General features: G+C 45.4%; 1 protein-coding gene across 1 annotated transcript in view; it reads left to right on the forward strand.

Annotated features, from left to right (window-relative positions):
• The window catches only part of LOC121271517 (E3 SUMO-protein ligase ZBED1-like), a 122754-nt gene extending 108106 nt beyond the window's left edge, over positions 1-14648 (forward strand). The window contains exons 5-9 of the mRNA XM_041177498.1: positions 3462-3535; positions 6256-6518; positions 7497-7561; positions 9482-9639; positions 10450-14648. Of these exons, the coding sequence (XP_041033432.1) occupies positions 3462-3535; positions 6256-6518; positions 7497-7561; positions 9482-9639; positions 10450-12503 (2614 nt within the window). The 3' untranslated portion in view covers positions 12504-14648. The remainder of the gene's footprint in view (positions 1-3461; positions 3536-6255; positions 6519-7496; positions 7562-9481; positions 9640-10449) is intronic.
• The last annotated feature ends 6283 nt before the right edge of the window (positions 14649-20931 follow it).

A 20931-nucleotide genomic window follows, 5' to 3' on the forward strand; every position in this document is an offset into this window, starting at 1 on the left:
CAGTGTTCGTGTCATCTGCGAACTTACTGATCAACCCTCCTACATTCAAGTCTAAGTCATTTATATATACCACAAACTGCAAAAGACCCAACACTGATCCCTGTGGAACTCCACTGGACACAGGCATCCAGTCACAAAAACACCCCTCGACCATCACCCTCTGCTCCCTGCCACTCAGCCAATTCTGGATCCAATTTGCCAAATTGCCTTGGATCCCGTGGGCTCTTACCTTTGTTATCAGTCTCCCATGTGGGACCAGGGCTACACCAGGGCTTCCCAAAGTCCTGGGCAGGTGTCGCGAGATGAGATTTTGTGGCCACGAGCTCTGAGGTACCAAAGGCTGCCATGAAGCTTGGACTGATTTCTGACTGCTGTGAAGCCCCTTTAAAGCCTCATGTTTTTTGTATTTGTTGGCCTAATGGACTGCTCTCTGAGGTCCGATTGCTGCTGCTGCAAAAAAAGCCATGTGAATAGGTAGGTGTTTTTTTGGGTTAAACCTACCTTTTCATCAACTTCCCCATTCTCAACTCCTTTCCCCTACTCCACTCAACATCTGAAGCCCCCCCCCCCCGCTAAATAACTCTCATACTCCCCAAATTTTCATGCCGGGGCCACACAATGTCTGAGGCATTACAGTGGGGTCACACCGGGAAAACATTTGGGACACCTCAATTAGATCACCTTTCACCCTGCTTCCATTCTGAGCTTACTCTGCAGCACCCGTTTTTAGGAATACAAACGGAAAATTCTGGAAATATTCTGCAGGTCAGGCAGAGTCTCCAGGCCTGCAGAGAGAAGTGGAGTTAATGTTGTAGGTCAATGACATTTTGTTTTAGCTTGTGTGTCAGCCTTGACTCAGTTGTTTGCCTCTGAGTCAGAAGGCTGTGACTTCAACCCCCCCCCCCCCCCCCCCCGCTCCAGAGGCCTGAGCACATAACTTAGACTTTGGACCTCATTTGTAGTACTGTGGGAGTACTGCACTGTTGGAGGTGCTGTCGTTTGGATGGGACATTAAACTGAGGTCCAGTCTGCCCTCTCAGCTGGATGTAAAAGATCCCATTAAACTATTTTGAAGATGAAGATTCACACTGGTGTCCTGTCCAATATTTATCGTGCAAACAGCATCATCAAAATAGACCATTTAGATGTTTACCTAATTATTCTTTGTGGGAGCTTGCTGTGCGCACATTGGCGACCACACTTCCTACATTACAAGTGACTACGCTTCAGAAGTACCCCATTGGCTGTAAAGTACTTTGGGACGTCATGAGATTGGGGAAGGAGTTTTGTTTCTTTTCAGGACATCCCAGGTACGATTGCTGTTTGAGCTCATAAGCTGGGGGAGCTTTTCCAGAGCCACCATTGACCACGTTGATCCTCTGCTGGTCAATGGACACGATGTGGGATATAGCCAAGACTGTAGAGAGAAAGAGTGTAGGTAGAATATACCCGGGAGGAAGGGGGGTGGGGGGTGGGGGGGGGGGGGGGGGGGGGGGGGGGGGGGGGGGGGGGGGGTGGGGGGGGGGGGTGTGCGGGTGTTGATGCCAGTGGTGGGCCTTTAAAATATGCTGGCTGTAGGAGACCGAGGGAGGAATGGATCAGTTAAAGGGACGATGGCTGTGTATCTTGATTGTAGTAGAATGAGTAGCCTTCGGGTGTGATCGCAGTTACTTGATGCTCCATCTGAAGTTTGAAGCTACTTCCATGTTGGCTTGTGTAGCTTCCCAGTTAACACACAAGATTATTCTAATAACTATGCAGGATTTCAAAATAGAGCAATTTCCCATCAATAACTAAGTAGATCTTGCGCATTGACAATGTTAGGAATGCCAGTAAAACCAGGACAAGCTTCGGAGTGAATTGAGAGCAGGTAATGCTCATTGGAGCCTGTACTTAAGAGTTGGGTTTTTACCCAGTAAGTAGGTTTTTGCTTCTGGACAGGGAAAGGATTAAGGAGGGAAGAGAGGCAACTGGTGTTTGTACTGAACTATAGTTTAACAATAAAACAGTTCTGATTCACAGAATGTCTTCTGCTGCCCGATTTGGTAAATGGATATCCACCTACTAAACACACATCACACCATTATGCTACAGATGGATGAAAGGGAATGTGCATTTTTGGATCAAATAGGATAGCTAGCCGCAAGATTTAAAAATGTAAGGGTCCTTGAGAGGGTGCAGAGGAGATTTATCAGAACGGTTCCAGGGATGAGAGGTTTTAGCTAGAAGGTTAGGTTGGAGAAGCTGGGGTTGTTCTCCTTGAATTAAAGTAGATTGAGGAAAGAGTTGGTAGAGGTGTACGAAATTACAACAGATTTAGATAAAGTGGACAAAGAAAATCTGTTCCCATTAACACAAATTTAAAGTTTTGGGCGAGAGACCGTTGCCATAGGAATAGAATTAATAGGAAGGATGTTATTGCACTGGAGAGAGTGCAGAGGAGATTCACCAGGATGCTGCCTGGGCTGGAGGGTCTGAGCTATGAGGAAAGATTGGATAGGCTGGGGTTGTTTTCCTTGGAGCAGTGAAGGTTGAGAGGGGACCTGATGGAGGTTTGTAAGATTATGAGGGGCATAGATAGGGTGGATAGGAAGGCACTTTTTTCCATTAGTTGAGGGGTCAATAACCATTAGGCATAGAATTAAGGTAAGAGGTAGAAGGCTAAGAGGGGAGTTGAGAATTATTTTCACTCAGAAGATGTTGGGAGTCTGGACTCACTGCCTGAAAGGGTGGTTGAGCCAGAAACCCTCATGACATTTAAGTATTTAGACATTCAGTTGCATTGCCATAGCCTCCAGGGCTATGGGCCAAGGGCTGGGAAATGAGATTAGTGTAGTCAGATCTTTGTTGACTGGCGTGGACATGATGGGCCAAATGGCCTCCTGTGCTGTGAGAGTCTATGAGATGTGGTGGGAATGTGAGCAAGAACTTTTTTTTTACACAGCGAGTGGAAATGACCTGGAACTCACTGCCTACAAGGGTGGTGGAAGCGGAGACAATAAATCATTTCAAAAGAATTTGGTTGGGCCATGTGAAGGAAATGAACTTGCAGGGTGATCGGAATAGAGTGGGGGCGTGGGACCGAATGGATTCCTCGACAGAGAGCTGGTGGTCTGGACAATATCTTGATAATGAAACAGAGCAACCTTTGAATAAACTGCAAACCCTGTTACTTAGTCCACTGAGAGGCCAGTCACACATTCAATGAACAACCAAACTAATATAGAACCCTAGTATTCTTGCACTATCGCACTGAACCGCCCACCCTGAATGTGCTCACCCTAACCTCGTTCTTCAATGTACTGACACGTTTACCTTGCCCTCATTCAACTTGCACCTTAGGCCACCCACCTCTTTTTGTGTTCTCACACTAATCCACTGCTCAGTCCTTATGCCGTGAAACTTTCAGTCAATGGCTGGTGCTGCAACGCGTCCTTTCACGTTGTTCTCTTACGTTTCAGCCAGTGGGTGGAGCGTCGGAGGGAGATGCAAGTCGCTGAAGAGGCGTGCGCCCAGCTCGAGGATGAACTGCTCTGTAAGTCAGTGCAAACACGTGCTTCATTCTGCGACACATTCATGCGTTGGCTGGGTTGCCCCCTGCAGAATGAGCCACGTCAGAATTTGGTGTCACTAGCACCCTCTGACAGTGCAACTTGCCTTGATTATTCTGCAAAGCAAAGCCAAACTGATATATTTTTAAATTAGGGTGGAACCTCTGCATTCTTTCACAATTTTTCACCAGAACTTTCACTGGTCAGAGTCTTGTGTAAGCTAGCTACACCAAGCTCCTCCTATTTGATTTAACTCGGCCTCACAGCTGAGAAAAGACTAAACTGGTAACCTGTTAACTGGCAACCTGCATCATGCTTGACTTCAATCTGTTTCAGAGGTATGAATAAACAATAGGTGAGATCTGGGTACCTGTTAATAAGAACATAAGAAATAGGAACAGGAGTAGACTATTCAGCCCCTAAGCCTGCTCTGCTATTCAATAAGACCATGGCTGATGATCTTATGTTTCAAATTCCACATTCCCATCTACCTCCGATAACCTTTGATTCCCTTGCCTAACATGAATCTATCTACCTCGGCCTTAAAAATATTCAGTGACCCCGCCTCCACCGCCTTCTGAGACAGAGAGTTCCAAAGATGCACAACCCTCCGAGAGAAAAAATTCTCCCCATCTCTGCCCTAAAAGGGCCACCCCTAATTTTAAAACAGTGCCCCCTAGTTTTGGATTCACCCATAAGAGGAAACATCCTCCCATCTCTATCTTGTCAAGGCTGCTCAGGGTCTTGTATACATGGTTATATTGGTTATATTATGTGACTACCAGGATGGCTGAGGTGAACTAGATGGATCTGGGTTCTTTTTCTTATCTAACAATTTGCTACGTTCCTTTGTCAGTTTCCATTATCCTCTTCTAAAATCCATACTTTGGAGTGGGTGGCGGCTCTTGGTTGGTAACCGAGAGTGTTGTCGAATCTGCACTGGGTGAACTGTGAAGTCCCACAAACTCCACCAAAGTTGGGAAGACTAGATGAGATGATTAATGAATGCAGTTGGGTCTGACCAGTAGCATAAGTTAACAAATGAGCAGCCCAATATTTTCTTCAGTACTTCATTCATACAAGCAAGTCTGTGGTGAGTAGGCTTAATCCCTGGCCTGTGCTGATCTCAGCCGCTTCATTTCCCCTTGTTCATCCCCACTTCTCCCATGCCACCATTAGCGGCCGTGCCTTCTGCTGCCTGGCCTTAGACTCTGAAATTCCTTTTCTAAACCTCTTCACCTCTCCATCATGACCTTTCTTAAAACCTACCTCTTTGACCACCTACTTTAATATCCCCCTTTTGGCTTGGTGTCAGATAACGCTCCTGTGCAGCACCTTGGGCCGTTTTATTACGTTAAAAGTGCCAGATAAATGTAAGTTGTTGTTGTTTCTCAGACCCCATTATTGTGGTTCCCTTAATTTCCCGAGTACCGCGTGGGAAAGGTGCTTGTTCTCGGACCCTTCAGGGGCAGTGCCATCTTAACTAGAAGGACTGAGCCTTGTCAGCCTTGGCTCAGTGGATAGCACTCTCGTGCTCAGTCAGAAGGTGAAGTGTTCAAGGCCCACTTAAGAGACTTAAGTGCAAAGTCTAATTTAACACTCCAGTGCAGCACTGTCAGAGGTACCATCTTTCCGATGAAGTATTAAACCAAGGCCCCTCTTTGCCCTCTTTGGTAGAGGCAAAAGATCCCACGGCCACTATTTCAAAGACGAACAGGGGAGTTCTTCCAATATTTCTGGTCAATATTTATCCCTCAACTGAAACCATGAAAATGCATTTTCTGGTCTTTTACCATAGATATTTGAGGGAACTTGTTGTGTGCATAGAACTCTTGTTCGGTCTCAACTGGAGTATTGCATCCAGTTCTGGGCAGCACACTTTAGGAAGGATATGAAGGCATTAGAGAGAGTGCAAGAAGGATTCATGAGAATGGTTCCAGGGATGAGGAACTTCAGTTACGTAGATAGATTGGAGAAGTTGGGACTGTTTTGCTTGGAGAAGAGAAGATTGAGAGGAGATAGACATGTTCAAAATCATGAAGGATCTGGACGGAGATAGGGAACAAATACTTTTCTCAATGATGGAAGGATTGAAAACTAGCGCTTTAAGGTAGTTGGCAAAAGAAGCAATGAAGGCATGAGGGCAAACCTTTTCACACAGCGAGTTGTTAGGATCTGGAATGCGCTGCCTGAGAATGCAATGGAGCCAGGATCAATCAATGCATATCAGGAAATTGGATTGTTATCTGAAAAGGAAGAATGTGCAGGGTTATGAGGAGAAGGCAGAGAATGGCATTAGGTCCATTGCTCACTTGGAGAGCCAGTGCAGATATGATGGGTCTCCTGTGCTGAAACCATTCTGTGATAATGATGTGTTTTCCTACGTTACAACAGTGACTAGGCTTCAAAAGTACTTGGTTGGGTGTAAAGCACTTTGGGACTTTTTGAGGCCATGGAATGTGATCTGTAATTGCAAGTTCTTCCTTTTTTAAAAATTTGTTCATGGGATGTGGACATTGCTGACAAGGCCAGCATCTATTGTCTTTCCCTAGTTCCCCTTGAGAAATTGGTGGTGAACTGCCTTCTTGTGTCGCTGCAGTCCATGTGATGAAGGTGCTGCTTTGGCAGGGAGTTCCAGGCTCTTGACTAGGATTGAAAGCCCGTTCATTGCAACTAACCCTCCACTCTATTGTTCCTCTCTCAGTTTGTGAGGATTGCCGGCTTTACTTCCGAGACTCCTGCCCGCACCATGGTACGCCGACATTCGTGTCCGACAGGCTGGTACCAGAGCGTATGCCGTCCCGGGCCCTGCTGACCCTGCCGGAAGGCCTTGCCGTCAAAGAGCGGCCACAGGGTGGGCTCGGCGTCTGGTGTACCCTGCCTGCGATCCCACGGGGCTGTATCTTTGGGCCATTCGATGGGGATATCCTGATGGACAAGAACGATTGTACTGTCTTCTCTTGGGCGGTAAGAATATTATCAGTTCACCCTTCCTCGTGAATCCTTTGCCATTAAACCAAATGCTGGTCAATATAATGGGTTGAAATTCCACAGAAGGAGGCCATTGGGCCCATCATACCTGTACCTGAAAGAGCTATTCGAATTGTCTCCTTCCCTCTGCCCTTTCCCCACAGCCCTGCAAATGTTCCCATTTCAAGTATTTATCCAATTCCCTTTTGAAATATGAATTTACTTCCACCACCCTTTTGGGCAGTGGATTGCAGATCATGTGTGTGAAAAAATTTCTGCACGTTTTGCCTCTATTTCTTCTGCCAATTAACTTAAAACTGGTTCTTTGGTTATGAACCATACTGCCCGTTGAAACTCCATCAAAATCCCTTATCATTTTGAACACCTCAATTAAATCTCCCATTAATCTTCTCTGAAGTAAGGAGAACAATCCTGGTGTCCCTTTAGGGGGCTGTGGTGATGTAGTGGTAATATGTGGCTGTGCCTAGTGAGTTGGGGGCACGGGTTCAAATCCCACCACCACAGCTAGTGGAATTTAAATTCAATTAATGAAATCTGGAATTGAAACCTAGTCTTGGCAATGGCAATCATGAAACTATCATCAATTGCTGTAAAATTCCGTCTGGCTCACCAATGCCCCTTTAGGAAAGGAAGTCTACCATCTTTACCTGGCCTACAATATGACCCCAGACAACAGTAATGACTCTTAACTGCCCCCCGAAATGGTCTTGCAAGGCACTCAGTTTAAGGAGAATGGGCAACAAATGCTGGCTTTGCCAATGATGCCCACATCCCGTGATAGAATAAAATTAATCTCTCCAAATAGCTGAAATCCCTCCTCCCCGGCATTGTTCTGGTGAACCTCCTCCGTGTGCTGTTGCCAAAGCTTTTCCATCCTTCCACCCCGCGTCCCGATTCCTCGCTTTCGGAAAGCTGATGAGGGACATTTTCAGTCAGAGTTTTCTTCTGTTGCAGCTGCGAGAAAATGGATCCTATTATTATGTGGACGCTTCCGATGAGTCGAAGGCCAACTGGATGAGGTATCGTGGAGATGAGATGAGATGAGATTTCTGTCACATGATCAACTCTTTTCTAAATAGCCAACGCCTTACGTTGAGACTATGACCTGTGATTCTAGCCTCTCCAGCCAGAAGAAACAGAACGGTGGGAGAAAGAAATATAAAGGTCAAATAGAGCGAAGATAGGAATGAGAAAGGGGGGTAGATTGGTGGCAAAGAGAAGGGAGTCAAAAAAGGGACTTGTGAACCATTTTAGGATACTGATACACCTGGAGATGGCACTGGTCCTGCAGGAGATGCAGGAGAATCTGCTACCTATTATAGAGAATTGTTCATTGAATGTTCAGGATACGTGAATCAAGTTTTATGGCAAAACAATTTATTCATGGATGGAGTCTGACTGCAGTGATATGTCACTCAGTGCTCTGCTTCACTGAATTATATTCCTGATAATTTAATCCAATAATATTTTTTGCCAGGCAGGTTATTCTGGAGTTAAAGACGACTGACCTGATATTTCAGTGTCACGCAGCGCTTTGCTTTCTGCTTTAGAATTAACAGTGCAGTGTCTGGGCTTGTCGGATTGCTATGCACTTACACAGCGTCTTGAATGTAAAAGATGTCCCAGGACTCTTCGCAAATGTGTAATTTACACTCCTCGTGCACCTACAAGCACTGCCTGCCTCCAACTCCTTTCATCCTATTACCACTTTTTTGTCATCATGTCCATTAGAAATTCCTGTGTCCACATTACTCGGAGTAAATTCCGATGTAAATGTGTCACACTGTAATCGCACCCACCTATCAGTGGTGGCGCTGCATTTTTTTGTATCTTCCAGCACCTCAAACCATGCCATAGAGAAACTCCCACACTCCAACAACTCTATTTCTTCTTAAGAAGTTTTGCTAATCAACTATATATATATATTTTTTTTTTAAATTCTTTCATGGGATGTGGGTGTCACTGGCAAGGCAAGAATTTGTTGCCCATCCCTAACTGCCCTTGAACTGAGTGGCTTGCTAGGTCGTTTCAGAGGGCAGTTAAGAGTCAACTACTTTGCTGTGGGTCTGGAGTCATGTGGAGGCCAGATCAGGTAAAGATGGCAGATTTCCTTTCCTAAAGGACATTAGTGAACCAGATGGGTTTTTACAACAATTGATGATGGTTTCAGGGTCACCATTACTGAGACTAGGTTTTAATTCCAGATTTTATTAATTGAAAATTCCACCAGCTTTTTTATTGCCCATCCCTAATTGCCCTTGTTCAGAGGGCATTTAAGAGCCAACTGCATTGCTGTGTGTCTGGAGTCACATATAGGCCAGACCAGGTAAGAACGGCCGATTTCCCTCCCCTATAGGGGATTAGTGAAGCAGATGGGTTTTTGCGCCAGTCGGCAATGGTTTCGTGGTCATCATCAGACTTTTAATTCCAGATTTTTATTGAATTCAGATTTCACCATCTGCAATGGTGAGATTCAAACTCAGGTCCCCAGAGCATTACCCTGGGTCGCTGGAATACTAGTCAGTGACAATACCAGCCTCCCGAGCTGTGGTGCGATTTGCATCAGCGTCCCAGAAAATTAGCGGAAGCCTCTGGATTACTTGTCCTCTATGCCACCATTTCGCCCCTAATACCAAATCACTGTACTGAATAAAGACTTTAAAATGGAGACTGAGTTATGCCCACATGCCCTGATCCTTGCTTCACCTGAAGATTGCCTTTTGTCCTGAATCCCCAAGTGTCATTTTAAATTGGCCACCCATTATGCAGAGCTGATTTTAAATTAATGAAAGGGCCCTGGGTTGGGTGTATAATGGGCAGCCAAGTTTTTGCCCATTTGGGCAAATGTATGTGTATCTCTAGTTTTTAGTTGATGTTTGACTGGCTGAAGAACTGGCATGAACTGGCTCTCCAACAATACCCTGCCTTTTTTTCTACAGGTATGTGGCATGTGCTTCAAGCGATGAGGAACATAATCTGACTGTCTTTCAGTACCGCAGTAAAATCTACTACCGGGTGTGTCAGATGATTGCCGCTGGAGCAGAGCTGCTGGTGTGGATCGGAGAAGAGTATGCCAGGACGCTTGGGCTAAAATTGGGTAGGGACTGAACAGGATATCAGTTCTGGTGAAACGTCCAAGCTAGAAAGTAGTAAGGTGATTGTGCCTCGATTATGTTGACTTTTAGATGAAATGACAGAATATGCCAAAGGCCTAGCTAATTACAAAAGATTGTTGGCTGCCAAGGAAACTTGGAGACAAGAGGCTTTTGGTTTTTGGTAAGGGGTATTGATTATAGGCTAGCAAGGTTTCTGAAAACATGAATCTCTTTGCCCTGTTGATAAAGGATACTAACTAAATGCTGGTAGGGGTTTCAGGAGACAGGAGCTTTTAATAAGAGTATCTGACTAGCTTTACTTGAGATGGAAAATTCTTAACCCTATTGATAAGAGTTATGGTTGGGAGACTGTGGTTGGCCCCTTGACCTTCAGACAAATTCCTCCAAGTCTTTCTATAAGTTATGAATAACTAGGTTGATAAGAGATCTATCTTCATTACAGATCCCACATTCAGGTTGGAGAATCTAGAGCTCAGGGTCATAGTCTCAGCTTAAGGAGCCAGATATTTAGGACTGAGACATAGAGGGTTGTTAATCTTTGGAACTTTACCCTAGTGAGCTTTAGATGCTCACTGGAAATGTGAACTACTGGAGCTAGAATATCTGCAGTTTCATAATTGACCTCTCTATGAACCCATGAAGTGCCTGAACAGCATCTGTTAGACTTTGTAGTCTTAAACACACATCCACGTTCCTGACTGTAGCAGTGCCTCCCGTGAGTTGCAGTGGACAGCATCACAAGACATAAACTAATAGTTGTGGGAAAGCTGATGCTGTTCTTCTTTTCTTAGGTGAACATTTCAAGTATGAGTTCGGCGAGAAGGAGCTGCTGATGAAGCTATTTCAAGACCTCCAAAGCAAAGTTACTGATGGAATCTCAAACCACATTAACCCCCATGACCAATACAATTGCAGCGACCTGGTAGCCTCCATCATCCATGCTCACAAGGCCAACCTGCAGAGCAGTGGGATCTGCCACATGAACAGGGATGCCCCAGGCACCATGCTAGAAGGAACTCAGAACCTGGTGAGTCTTGGCCGGGCGCAAAGTCGCTATTGGACCTTCTTTGGTTTCCAGGGAGATGCCTTGGGACGCATCCTGGACAAGACTAAAATCATTTGCAAGCTGTGCGGTGTCCGGTTATCGTACAGTGGCAACACGACCAATCTGAGGCAGCACCTGATTTACAAGCACAGGCATGAATACAACGAGCTGGTTGGAGGCACCTCTGTACCACAGAAAGGAGTAGATACGTACCCCCAAGACTTTTCATCCAGAACCGTGACAGGGGTAACGCCTCCTGTCGGGAGGACGACTAGGGCGATCTCAGATTTCATTGTGGCTGATCTTCTGCCCCTGAAGACCATAGAGGGAGAGGGTTTTGTCCAGATGATGAGTGTGTTGGAGCCCACCTACAAGATTCCCACCGTAAACTTCTTTGCGCAGGCTGTCTTACAGGACATGCACGCCCAAGTGAAGCTGAGGGTGATGGACTCCATGAAGTTGCTGCAGCACTGTGCAGTCAGCATTGACCTTTGGAAGCATGAATGTGCTCGGTCTTACGTCACAGTTATTGTCCACCACATTGACGGTGCCTTCGACTTCAAACACCGGGTGCTCTCGACCCGCCCTGTAACCGAGGAAACCACAGCAGAGAACATCAAAGTGGCTCTCTTGGAAATCGCCAACGAGTGGGGTATCAGAGAACGGACATCGTACGCCGTCATGGTTAGCAATGTTGATGTCAGGCTGGCCGCTTCCAAGGCGGGGTGGAAGACCCTGCCCTGCATTGGCCACGTGCTGCAGAACTGCGTTGACTCGGCCTTGCAGCAGCCTTCGGTTCTCCGGGTGCTATCTCGCTGCAAGAGGCTGATAGAGTGCATTTTCTCCTTGCCTTCGTTAAGCGACAAGCTGGGCTCCAGTGAGCCGTTCTTGAAGGTCCAGTCCAAGATGTTCCTCTCTGGCAGCATGAAATGGTACAGCACGCACAGTGTACTGCAGAGCTTGCAGGAACACCGGCATTTCCTCGATGGCCTGAGCGAGAGCCTCCAGGAAAAAGGCTTGGCACTGAGGCCGGACGATTGGCAAGTGGTCAGCGAGATTGTGGACATCTTGAAGCCGCTGGCCATTGCTACCTCCACGTTCACCAAGGAGCGTTTCTCCAGCTTATCGCTGGTGAAGCCAGTGATCACCAGCCTGGTGTACAAGCATTTGGCTGCCAACGAGAGTGACTCAGAGATGGCCCATGATATTAAGCACACCATCTGCACAGACCTCAATCAGTGGTATTCCGACCGGGAAGTCAACCAGATCCTCAACTTGGCCTGTGCGCTGGACCCACGTTTCCGAGGCCTGGACTTCCTCAGCCAGGCGGAGCGGGTGGAGACCCTTCATGTCCTCAAGCGTGAGGCGGCCGAGCTGGCGCAGTTGCATCCGCTGGTAGGCGGCCGGTTCGGCCCGGAGCCACCCAGCGCTGGCCCTGACGTGGCCAAGAAGCCTAAGCATGACTCGGGCATTGAGTTCCTCCTGGGGGACCTGTGCAACGTCAGGAGTGCATCGGTCAACTCGGTCAACCAGCAGGCTGAACAGGAGATCAGCAACTTCCAGACCAGTGAGGCCTCCTCTCTCTGTCAGGACCCACTCCAGTGGTGGAAGACGCACCACACCCAGTACCCGCTCCTCGCCAATGCAGCAAGGAAGCTGCTCGCTGTCCCAGCAACAGTGGTGCCAGCCAACTGGATATTCACAGAGGCAGGGCATGGCATTTATAGCAAACGCTCAGCTCTTGCTCCCGAACACGTGGACATGCTCGTGTTTATGCACGGAAATCATAAAACTGCTTAGTGTGTGTGTGTGCGTGTGTGTGAGTGTGATCTAGGGGATGAATCTAATATATTCTTGAACCTGCCTCCTCTTCTGGCTATGAAGGATAGGGAGGAGAAATTTTCTTGTATTTGCTGGTCTGCTCCCCAAATCTGTGTGATTTGAAGGCAGGAAGGGGGCACCTGCCCATACTTATTATTGAGAATGTGAATCCCATACTGGGTAGTTCCAGCTGTGAAAGAGGGAGAGATCTTAGCATGTAAACAGTCACATGGTAGTACAGAACTTGAATATGTTTGAAAAGAGAGACATGTTGCTGAAGCTTTTCGTTTTGCACTCAGCAGGACAAGTGCAAAAATGCCAAATTTCAAACGAGCACAATTACTTATACTGCAGGAGATGATGATGCTGATTGGCTGGCAAGTTGACTCCGCTTGGCGTTGCCGCGGAGAAAGCAACAGAGAACTAAGCTCTCCAAGCTCCCGGATAATTCAAAAAAAGGCTTGAACATATTCCTTTTTGCAGAGAATGGGTCCCTGTGTATTAATCTCTGTCGCTCCTAGCAAGCGTAAATGAGCCAAGTTACGAGCTAAACTGTTCATCTTAAATTGGTTGTTAGTGTAGCTATTAGCGCATTCAGGTTTGTTTGGTAAGTGCTGTCCATTCGCGGAAACACATCTAACAGTAGACTCAAAGCCTAGACAACATGTCTTTCTTTTGCAGTATTCAAGTTCTGGATTATTTCAGCTGCCATGGGTCTGTCTCAATTACTCAGGTCAGCCAGGGTGGGTTTGCTCCCGGTGCCTATTCCTTTCCAGCTGTGGTGAGTCTGGCTGCCTTCATTAATTTTCCGCAGTAATGCAGCTTGCCCCATGTCGTCCATTCTGGTAATGCAGGTCATCCTGTGTTCCCTCATCTGTTCCAGTAATGCTGGTCTCATCGCATTGCCTAATCCATTATATCTACGATGGGACTGTCTGCATTCTCTTCTAGTGCATCGAATTTAAAATGAATCAGATTTTTATTTAAAATGAAACCATATAACAGTGGGCCAGAACACAGTGCAAGTTACACTCTGGCTGCTTCCAAAGATAATGTCACTTTGCTCATTTAACATCTAATATATTCTATTTATTTATCTTATTTATTAAATATATTTATATACAAGAGATTAAATGAACTCAGAAATATGATGATGAGAAGATTCAGCACAAGGGGCTAGTGTGGGAATGACACAAAATATTTAGCAATTTAAGATCTATAAGAATGAAAATCTAGGGCTAGCGGAAATCGGAAGTAAGAATGCACTGCAACAATCAAAATGACTGAAGCAAGTTTAGCCTTTATGCCCCAGAGAGATGGATTATAAAGGGGAGAAAGTTTTGCTACAGCTATACAAAGCCCTGGTTAGATCCAGTTCTGGAATACTGTGTACAGTTCTGGGCATTGCACATTGGAAATGATATATTAACCAAGGAAAGAGGTGCAGCACAGATTCACCAGAGTGTTACCAGTACTCCAAGGATTAGATTATGAAATGGACTGACATAAATTAGGCTGGTATCCCCTGGAAGGTACATGGTTATGGGGTGATTTGATTGAGGTTTTTAGGATTTTGAAAGGCATTGTTCGTGTGGAAGATAGAAACTTTTTTTGCTGGGGAAGGAGTCTAGGACACAGTCTTAAAGTCAGAGCCAGTCCATTCAGGAGAGAACAAAATAAGAACCTAAAAAATAGGAGCAGGATTAGGCCATTCAGCCCTTCAAGTCTGCTCCACCATTCAATAAAATGATGGCTGATTGTGGCCTTCACTCTACTTTCCTGTCTGCCCCCATAACACTTGACTCCCCGGTTAATCAAAAATCTGTCTAACTCAGCCTTGTATGTATTCAATGACCCAGCCCTCACTGCTTACTGGGGAAATGAATCCCAAAGACTAATGACTCTCTGAGAGAAAAAAATTCTCCTCATCTCCATCTTAAATGGGAGACCCCTTATTCTTAAACTGTATCCCTAGTTCTAGATTCCCCACAAGAGGAAACATTCTCTCAGCCTGTATCCCAGCAAGCCCCCTCAGAAGTTATATGTTTCAATAAGTTCACCTCTCATTCTTCCAAATTCCAATGGCAAAACCCTTCATCCCAGTAATTAGCCTAGTGAACCTTCCGGTGCCAGCATATCCCTCCTTAAGTAAGCAGACCCAAAACTGTATACAGCACTCCAGATGTGGTGTCTCCAATTTCCTGTACAGTTGTAACAAGACTTCCCTACTTTCATACTCCATCCCCCTTTCGATAAAGGCCAACATTCTATTTACCTTCCTAATTGCTGTACCTGCGTGCTAACCTTTTGTGATTCATGTACAAAGACACCAAAATCACACTCCGAAATCAGGAAAGGCTTCTACAGAGGGTAATAGAGGCATGGAACTCTCTTCTGCAAAATATAGTAGGTGCTATCTCAATTAATTACTTTAAATCTGAGATCAATACATTTTTTTCCTCGCTCAGGATATAATAAGATATGGAACCAAGACAGATGGATAGACAAGATCTGATTGGTGGAACAGCCTCAAAGGGGTTGAATGGCCTACTCCTTTTCCTATGGTCAGCATCTGGAATACAGGGTGTGAATTGATTCTGATAAACCTTTAGGATTTTTGATTGGTGTTCCTCTGTGTCTGTTCCCTTTAAGATTTGACACAGTTTGTGGGTAGTCTGGGAGCTGCTCATGGAGACAAAATTGAGAGAGCCCTCATCCACAGCAGACAGTTTCTGTGTAGCTTGTATTCTCTGTAGAGGAGTGTGTTGCTGGTTGACATTATTTCTTCAAATAATGCAGATCAGAAGGGCTTGTGCAGGCTTTGGTCTTCTTACTTAAGAAAGGATAGAATTGCATTAGAAACAGTTCAGGGAAGGTGCACTCGACTGATTTCGACCGATGGGATGAAGGGGTTATCTTATGAGGAAAGGTTGAGCATTGGAACTTTGAAGAACGAGAGGTAATTTAATTGAAACATAAGACTAAGGATTTGACAGGTTGGATGCTGAGAGGATGCTTCCCTTTGAGGGGGAGTCTAGAAGTAAGGGGACACCATTTAAAAATTAGGCATCTTCGATTAAAGAAAGAAGATGAGGAGAATGTTTTCCTCTCCTCTCAGCAGGTTGTTAGTCTGTGGAATTCTGTTCCTCAGAGCAATGAAGGCTGGGCCATTGAGTTAGGCAGATTTTTGATTGACACGGCAGTCAAGGGTGAGGGGTGGGAACAGACAGGAAGGTGGAGTTGAGGTTATAATCAGATCAACCATACCTTATTGAATGGTGAAGCAGGCTCGATGGGCTGAAAGGACTACTACTGCTCCTAGTTCTTGTGAGCCATCATACCTATGCTCAGCTCCTGTAGTATCAAACCAATATGTTCATAGTCTCCTTTAACTCAGACTAACTCTTAACAGAAGCACAGCAATATTTTAAGAAAACTTCTTATTCATTCCTTATCTCCTGAAGATGCAGGGGTGCTGTCCCACAGGCACTGCCCATTCTCCATTACACAGTGACAGGAGGAGGCCGTTCTACCCCTCAAGCCTGTACTGCCACTCTGTCACATTGCGGCTGTACCTCAACTGCATTTACCTGCCTTGATATCCTTACCTCACAAAAATAAATCTTAGTTTTGACAACATCAGTTGACCCCCAGAGTCTCTGGGGGAGAGAGTTCCAGATTTCCACAAATAATTTTGTAAGAATATGCTCCTTGATTTCTTGCCTAAGTGGCTTGGCTCTCCTTTCAAGATTGTTTCCCACTTGATTTGGATTCCCCCAATAGAGGAAACAGCTTTTTCATCGCCATCTCACCAGATGCCTTTTATAATTTCAAGGTCCTTGATTAGATCACCTCCTCAGCCTTCTAAACTCAAGGGAGTACAAGCCAAGCCAGCTTGCTGAAGTGTCCATTCTTCATGTGTGATCATGGGCAGGCTATTTGGTTGTCAGCCCACCCCCTAAACAGAGGTCCTGCCCTCACCAGCAAGGGATAAGGAGATGGAACATCGGATGATGTCCTTCACACCCTCTTTCCCTTCCTCCCCGTGCCTCCTCCTCCTCCTCCATCTCCATCCATCGCAGCCCAGGAGTGCTGGAGGGAAATTCGAGCCTCCTATTGCTGCTGCAGCTTTCTGTATCTTGTTAACTGCCTTGCTGATTACAGCGTCTGATCACGCATGGCTATTTATGTATTATTACCAGGATGATTTTAAGTCCATGGGTTAATGAGATTGAAGCCTCTGGTCTGGTTGAACAGTGGTGGGGGAGGAGGTGGAGGGAGGTGGTCTGCACAACAGGACACCAATTTATAAAGTGGCTTATTTTTATCAGTTAATAAACCAAACGCTAGCAACATAAGTGTCAGTATTTTCTTGCAGGCATGTGGCTAGAGCTCTATAGTTCATCTTGAAAATAAACTCACTCTGCAATGGGATTGTTTGATTTGTGTGCATACCTCAATGTCAGCTCCTCCTGCATCAGGGAGCTTTAGAGAATTGCGGAACAGATGTATCTAAGGGTTTTAACAGCAGTTGGAAGACAATTCACCTGAAGCTAACAGTAAAAAGAAAGAAAGATTTGCATTTATACAGTGGCTTTCACGTTACCAGTTCATCCCAAAGCGATTCATAGTCAATTATTTTTGAAGTGCAGTCTCTTGTAATACGGTAAGCAAGATGTGGGAAATCTTGTGTGACACGTGTATTACACTTTGTTTTACATCAAATGCCCACTATAACCTGACCTGGGAGTGCTGGTTGAGACTAATCAACAAATTGTATTTACTTAGCATCTCTGATGGAGAAAAAAGTGCAAAGAGAAAATGGACACTGAACTAAAGAAGAAAAGGAAAGAGGAACCAACGGCTTTGTTAACAAAGTGGATTTTAAGGAGAATCTTAAAGGAAAAGGAGGAAATGAAAAGGGGAAAGGGTTTAAAGAGGAAATTCCAGTGCATAGGACTGTAGTGGACAGAGGGCATGACTGCCAATGGTGGGATAAATGGATGGACAGAGGCAGATGAAAAAAAAGCCAGATTCAGAGGAATGAAGAGTTCTGTGGGGGTGGCCAGATTGCAGTTGCAGAGGAGGTTACAAAGGGAGGGGTGTAGCCTAAGGCTGAGGCAGAAGCACATGATATTACAGAGCTGCAAGTATGCAGTCTGGGTGACAGAAAGGACATAGAGCTAGAAACTCAGCTTAGTCTCAGATAAGATGCTGAGGTTACAGATGCTCTGGTTCAGCAAGAGACATTGGCCAGGGAGGGGAATTGAATCAATGGTGAGTACAGAGTGGCGGGAGCCAAAGGCAATGGTTTTGCTCTTTCCAGTGATTAGCTGATGGAAGTTTCACTTTGTCCAAGACTGGATGTCAGATAATAGAGACAATGGCAAGTTGGAGCGAAGTGGTGGAGAGGCAGAGCTTGGTGTTTTCAGTGTTCACATGGGAGCTGTAGCCATAAATGATATTGTCAAGAGGCCAATTTGCAAGAGGGAGGAAAGGTGGGATCATGTGTAGATCCTTTGGAGTCTCTAAAACATAAAGGTGAGCTAAGAAGCAATGCTGAAATGCTCGCCATAACCAGTTGGAAAATGTGGAACAAAGCAGGGGGCTGACCCATTAAGCTGGGCATCAGAGGAGAGATAGTAGAGGGAGAGGGTGTGGCCAGCTTGCAGGTGGCTTTTTACTCTGTGACTCACAGGCAGGTGGTGCTGAAGCTGAAAATGTTGCACTCGCCACATGTCCCTCACACCAAGGAGAGCACAGCTGAAACAGCTTCTGCCGAAATGATGCCTTTGCTTCTTGCAGGATGATTTGCTTCGTGAAACACAGTTGCATTCCTCATAAAATTGAGGAACGGCACTGATGATCAATGATGCTTGACAGATCTGGAGCTGTGGTGACTGCAGGAGAGATAGTGACAGGCCAATTCCAGCACTAAAGTGCTGGTTATTGGAAGAAACCATGTTGTTCTAGTTTTCCAGCTGCCTGCACTGACTCCTTTAGCATTGGTTACATTTAACATGGAGGGGCAATATCAGGAATTGTCGCCTCAGCTAATTATATTTTGTGCTTGCACATAATTTTGGGTAATCACTCTCCAGTTACAGCACAGGTTCGGTGCAGAATAAAACCCCCTTTGTCCTGTCAAGCAGTTCTTCTTCTGGCATATCATGCGTTGGATAGAAAACAAAATATGAAAACTGTCCCATCAAACCTTTCCCAGCTCTGAATGGGTCAATGCATTTGAGTCTTATATTATTCACTTCCACTGTCTTAACACTGGTTAAATACAAAGCAAAGCCCCCTCTAAACTCTTCTATCAAGCACTTCCAGATTAGTACAGCTTAGTGTGTAAATAATAACAATATAATGCCTTTAATGTAATATAACTCTCCAAGGTGTTTTACAAGTCTTATCAGATACAATTTGACACTGAGTCACTCAAGCAGATAAGTCAACTGACCAAAAGCTTGGACAAAAACATAGGTTTTAAAGGGTGACTTAAATGAAGAAAGAGAGGCAGAGGGTTTTAGACAGGGAATTCCAGAATTTAGGACCTTGGCTGCTGAAGGCATAACCCCCAATGGTGGGGTGGTTAAAATCAGGAATGTTGAAGAGGCCAAAAATGGTGGAGCATAGAGATCCTGGGGTGGGGGATATGTGTGGAGCTGTAAGGCTGGAAGAGGCTCCAGAGATTGGGAGAGGTGAGACCACAAAGAGATTCTTTTAAAAAAGGAAGAACATTTTAAACTTGAGGCATTAAGCTTAACAGGGCGGAAAAGTAAAGTCTTAAAGAAAGACTTGCATTTATTTAGCTTCATTCATGACCTCAGGACATCCCAAAGCGCTTAACAGCCAGTGAAGTGCTTTTGTAATGTAGTCACTGTTGTAGGAAATGTGGCAGCCAATTTGCACGTGGCAATTTCCCACAAACAGTAATGTGATAATGACCAGACAATCTGTTATAATGATGGTTAGATCCCTTGGGGATGGCAGGATGTGAGGTGCTGGAGCCAAGTTGAGTTATGAACATCTAATTATTCTTTTCTGTCTTATTTTATTGGTTTCATAGGTTGCAAGCTGACCCTGGATAGACAGTGAGTATTGGCAGAGATCTTCCCTGGGAATCTGCTAACCTTGCCCTTTGTCCCATCCCACCATTAAGACTAGTTCTTACCTGAATAAGACCCAGTTTTCATAGTAGAAGGTGCTTGTTGCCATAAACAGGCAGGAGGTATGAACATCTGATGGTACGTCCCTTTCAAAATAGCAGCATCCACGTTGTCAGTGTTAATGTGGGGGTTGGTAAGGTTACCCACCCCTGTTAACTGCATGCAAAGGGAGTGAGTGGTAAGTGATCCAGTTAAACCTTACTTGTCTGAGGGAGTGGCTGAGTAAGGCACCCAGTTGTATGGAAACCACACAGTTGTTCAAGAAGGTGTCCCACCGCCACCCATCTCAGGTCAACTAAGGGTGGGCCATAAATGCTGACCTTCCCCACACCTTAGATCCAAAAAAAAAATCAGAATGGTTACAGCTCTGAGGAAGGCCATTTGGCCCATTATGTCTGATGCAGCTCTCTGCAAGAGCAACTCACCTAGTCCCACTCCCCCACCTTTTTCCCACAGACCTGAAAATTTTCTTTCTTCAGACAATTATGCCATTTTCTTTTGAAAGCCACAATTAAATCTGCCTCCACCACACTCCCAGGCAGTGCATTTCAGATCCAAACCAGTCATGGCGTTGGTGTTTCTTTTCCCAATCGCCTAAAATTGGTGCCCTCTGGTTCTTGACCCTCCTGTCAGTGGGAACAGTTCTTATTTACACCTACTCTATCCAGACACTTCATGACTTTGAACACTTCTGTCAAATCTCCTTTTAATCTTCTCCACAAACCCATCTTCTCCAATCTATCCATGCAACTGAAGTTCCTCATCCTGAAACCATTCTTGTGAATCCTTTCTGCGCCCTCTCTTAGCCTGTGCCCTATATGCGCTTCCCAGCTGATGGTGATGAGGAGTTGGAATATTGTTTTTATTTCTACCCAACTAATTCCAAGTGTTCTGAGGCTGGTTGCAGCTGAGGATCAGCTAAGTTCAAAGCTGGGATCTTGTGTATGGCTGAGGTACACACTGGGCCGAAGCATTTATAATCAGAGTCAATTAACCACTTTAGTGTTTTTTTTTAATACATTTACAGGATATAGGCATTGCTGGCTTTGCCAGCATTTATTGCCCATCCCTAATTTCCCTTGAGAAGGTGATGGTGAGCTGCCTTCTTGAACCGCTGCAGTCCATGTGGTGTAGGTACACCCACCGTGCCTGTTAGGGAGGGAGTTCCAGGATTTTGACTCCAGCGACAGTGAAGGAACGGCCGATATATTTCCAAGTCAGGATGGTGAGTGGCT

Source organism: Carcharodon carcharias, chromosome 31 (genome assembly GCF_017639515.1).
Source record: "Carcharodon carcharias isolate sCarCar2 chromosome 31, sCarCar2.pri, whole genome shotgun sequence".
NCBI classification, from domain to species: Eukaryota; Metazoa; Chordata; class Chondrichthyes; order Lamniformes; family Lamnidae; genus Carcharodon; species Carcharodon carcharias.